This window comes from Sinocyclocheilus rhinocerous, unplaced genomic scaffold, assembly GCF_001515625.1.
Source record: "Sinocyclocheilus rhinocerous isolate Xijiao unplaced genomic scaffold, SAMN03320098_v1.1 scaffold2210, whole genome shotgun sequence".
NCBI lineage: Eukaryota > Metazoa > Chordata > Actinopteri > Cypriniformes > Cyprinidae > Sinocyclocheilus > Sinocyclocheilus rhinocerous.
Genome location: NW_015630048.1, coordinates 138,885 through 142,839, shown reverse-complemented (window position 1 = coordinate 142,839; position 3,955 = coordinate 138,885). Strand labels below are relative to the sequence as shown.

The following is a 3,955-nucleotide window of genomic DNA, read 5'->3' as shown; positions in this document are numbered from 1 at the left end:
TTTTTTTTTTTTTTTTTTTTTTTGAGTTTGGAATTTGCATTTTGTAATAGTTTGTGCAGCTTAAACAGAAATGCCATTGGAAAAACCTACTACACGTCCACATTTGTTGCACCAAAGAAGAGAGTTAAGTACAAATTAGTAGAGCATAAATTTAGAGGAAGCTAACACCTAATGTAAACAGCAGTCCTCCATAAAGTAGTCTGGTAATCGAAGTTCATGGTCCGATCATGTTTAGATCAAATGTGTCTGCAGAGGGATTTGAAGACTGTACATGCTAGAAACCCCTACAATATACAATAATTCAAGATATTATGTATGGAGGAATAGGAACAAACATATAGGGATGTAGTTTTTCCATAAAATAACTGTTGTATATATTCGGTATAAAATATTTTAAAGTCAAATTTAAACGTTTATCTGTTGAGTTCACGCTGTTAAATCACTTTCACATAAGTACTGTCCAAATAATGTTCCAGTGTCAGTATGCTCATATTTGTCTTTAAGCGGAAAAAGAAAGAGAAAAACTTAATTTCCTGGCTACATATATTTCCAGTTAAAATCAAGTGTAAGATTAATGCACATAATTAAAAAAATAATTAAATTATTAATAATAATTAAATAATTAAAAACATGTTTTATTGACAATACATTTTCTATCACTGAAGAAAATAACACATACAATACATAATACATTACTGTATAATATAGACTTTTCAGTCAAATTGATGTTATAAAATTCAATAATAAATTCAAGAATTCCCTATTTTTCTATTCCAAACTTTAACAATCTTATGTCTTATCTCTTTGGTTTGTAAACCGTATACTAAGGGATTTAATCCTGGTGGAATAATGTGAAACATTATACTACCTAGTTTTCTACTTTCAGAGTATTCAGGGAAACGATGAAGAAAAATAAAAATGGCTCCAGAAATAAACATGATTAAATAAACAGCTAAATGGGTGCTACAGGTTTTTATGGCTTTGCTGTTGAGTGCTTTGTTTTTGCTCCTTATACACAGAACAGCAATATTGACATATGTTATAAATATAGACACTGCTGACAGACAGGCTACAATTACGGAATAAATAACTCCAAATGCGTTGTTAATAGCTACATTTTCACAGGACAGTTTAAAAAGTGAGGCATTATCACAGAAAGGGTTTTCAATTGTTGATCTGCAGTGAGACAGACGAAGAGTCAGACCTATCATAATTGTCACCACAAGTACTGCCAGCCCCCAGGCTGATGCTGATAGTTTAATAACCATTTTATTGGTCATTATAGCAGAATATCTCAGTGGATTGCATATAGCCACATATCTGTCAAAGGCCATGATCATTAACACATAGTGACATGCCGCTGTAAATACATGCACAAAATAAGCTTGAATAACACATTCCATATATGTAATATAACGCTCTGAGGCTTCTCTCAAAATATCTTGCATTAAGCGTGGCAAAATGACAGTGGTTCCTATTACATCATTTATTGGCAAGTTACAGAACAGAAAATGCATAGGGTCATGCAGATTCTTCTCTGTTGAAATCATAAATATAAGTGTAATGTTTGATACAATTGTAAAAATATAAGCTAAGAAAAGCACAATAAAAACAGGGTAGGAGGACTGATGTGTAACTTTGAGTCCCTCCACAAGGAGAATGCTGTGTCTAAATGTGAGGTTGTCCATTGCTTGTTGTACACAAGAACTGCAAACACAGTAACAAACAGATATCACATTGATTAATAATATATTTACTTGAATTGTTTAATTTAATATATTGCATTTTTCAAAATAAAGCCCTTCCATTGTATTGTGCCTGATTTTAACATGTACAACTTCATATGTAGAGCATGTTTTACAATATACATTGCTTGCTGTTACTACAGTACATAACCTGACAACAATACTCAAAAAAGTAAAAACTTGACAGTAATAAAAAACAAAACAAAAGCAATAAAGAAAAACGTTAACTACATATGTTCACAAGGTACCTGATTTATAGATGCACAAACAAAATGTTGCCTTATGTAAAGAAATATCAGTTGATAGCAGTCTATAAACATTAATGTTAACATTTAAATGTAAATACTGCATCTTGCCTCAGTCTCCTTAAGATCCTCCTTACAATGATTTAGTCACACAGTTGTCTGTATAAACATTTTATGGCCCTTATCTTTTAATGTGGGGTTTATATGAGTCTTCTTTTCATTAACCCAATAGGGAAAACTGATTCATAGCATTTGTTGCCAAGAGCAGCAAGACTCTCGATTGTGTTGATTTGTAGACTGGTAGACTCCATGGTTTTGGTTTTTACTGAACTAAAAAAAAAAAACATCCCCCATTTTCAAAAACTTGGATCTACACATCACACAGATGAACTATTTTGGATTCAAAACAGAATTTTTTGCCGAAAGCTGACAAGTTTCCATCCCTACTACGGCATTTCTGCAAAATGACATTTCGTTGTTTCTTGCATATTTTACTGCACTTTCAAAGTGAAATATCCAGGGAGAGGCCTTAAATGTGCATTATGTTTCCCCCTGAAGAGATGAATGTGAATGTGCCAATGTTTGATTACACTGGCTGTTGTATGTATTGTGGCAGTTTGAAAATTAAATATATTCATTTGAAATGTCTTGCATTAAGATATTGAAGATCTGAAGTTAAATATCTGAAGTTAAAGAACTGCTGGATGAGATGTAAATGACATTTCTCATATTCAATTACATATTAGTAAAACATATATACCTGTGGCACAAAATCATTAAGTTTTCCAGTGTGCACAAAATACATTTAACAGTGTCAGACTCTGGTCCGTGTTTTGCTCCTCGTGTGCCTTCATGTGTTTCCATATTTGGTCATTTTCCTGTCCTTGTTTAGTTAATTGTTTATTGCGTTCACCTGTGTTTGTAATTATCCCTTGTAATTAGTTTCTTCCTGTTCTGTTGTCCGTTTGTCAGGTCTACTCGTTACGTGGATGTGTTTCCTACTGTCTCCAGTGTTGATGTACCCTGTGTCCCATGGATTAAAGACTGTTTACGTATATTCCTCGTCTCCTCGCTCCTTAGTTCCAGTATTCCTTGTGTGTGTGTCGTGACAGAAGACCCGACCAAGACAGTGGACCTCATTTATCAAGCTAACGTAGAAACGAGTGCAGATCTGTGCGCACAAATCAACTTACGACAGAGTTCACGTGTGATTCATGAAACATTCGTATGCCAAATGTTTATTGTTTGGGCGCTGCACGCTGATTTTACAGCGGATCTTTTAAAATAAACAGTGTTACTTTTATGTTTGGTTGACTGCATTTTAGTTTGATGATGAATGGTTGAAATGTCAGGCAACGCTAGAACTAATGTTGTTTGTGTGTGCGTGAGGCGCCTGTGGGATCAGATGGATTAAATCAAATAAAGATATAAAGAAAATAAATTAAATGCATTAAGAGTGTCACAAAAATGAGCTTAGCCTATACTTGTAGCACAGTATTTTTTCCCCCTTTTGTTAATCTTTTAATTAGCCTATTATATATTTTGTGTGATCCTATTGATTTTATTCCTTTTATAAACTTAATTTCTGTTTTTCTCCTTTCACAGAAGCGCTGCAGGTGCATGATGTGATGATTGAATCCTCATGGTCGCTTATGCTGCTATTCGCGCATATAAAGCTAAAGCCCTGTACAAAACAACAACAAAAAAGACATTCTAATCTTACTGGTTAACGATCGACTAATGAGCTTCGTTTGACGGTCAGGAATATAAAAATGAACAAAATGCTGTCAATCTACAATTCTCCACCGTATTTACTATGCTCTGCGCAAGTTCAGGTAACTCAAAAACTTGCGTACACGAGCTGACACCAGACGTGAGATTTGATCGTAGCCACCGCTCACGTCCATATTGATAAATTCCACGTTTTGCGTTGAAACGACCGTACGCCCAATTTTCTGTCGTACG

At 34.2% G+C, this 3,955-nt stretch overlaps 1 protein-coding gene across 1 annotated transcript in view; it reads right to left on the bottom strand.

The window, feature by feature from the left end:
- LOC107739909 (olfactory receptor 146-like) overlaps positions 1–1,688 on the bottom strand; it is a 2,653-nt gene extending 965 nt beyond the window's left edge. Inside the window, exons 1-2 of the mRNA XM_016552152.1 lie at positions 1,341–1,688; positions 780–1,211 (exon numbers count right to left, since the gene is read on the bottom strand). Coding sequence (XP_016407638.1) covers positions 780–1,211; positions 1,341–1,688 — 780 coding nt within the window. The remainder of the gene's footprint in view (positions 1–779; positions 1,212–1,340) is intronic.
- Between the last annotated feature and the right edge of the window lie 2,267 nt (positions 1,689–3,955).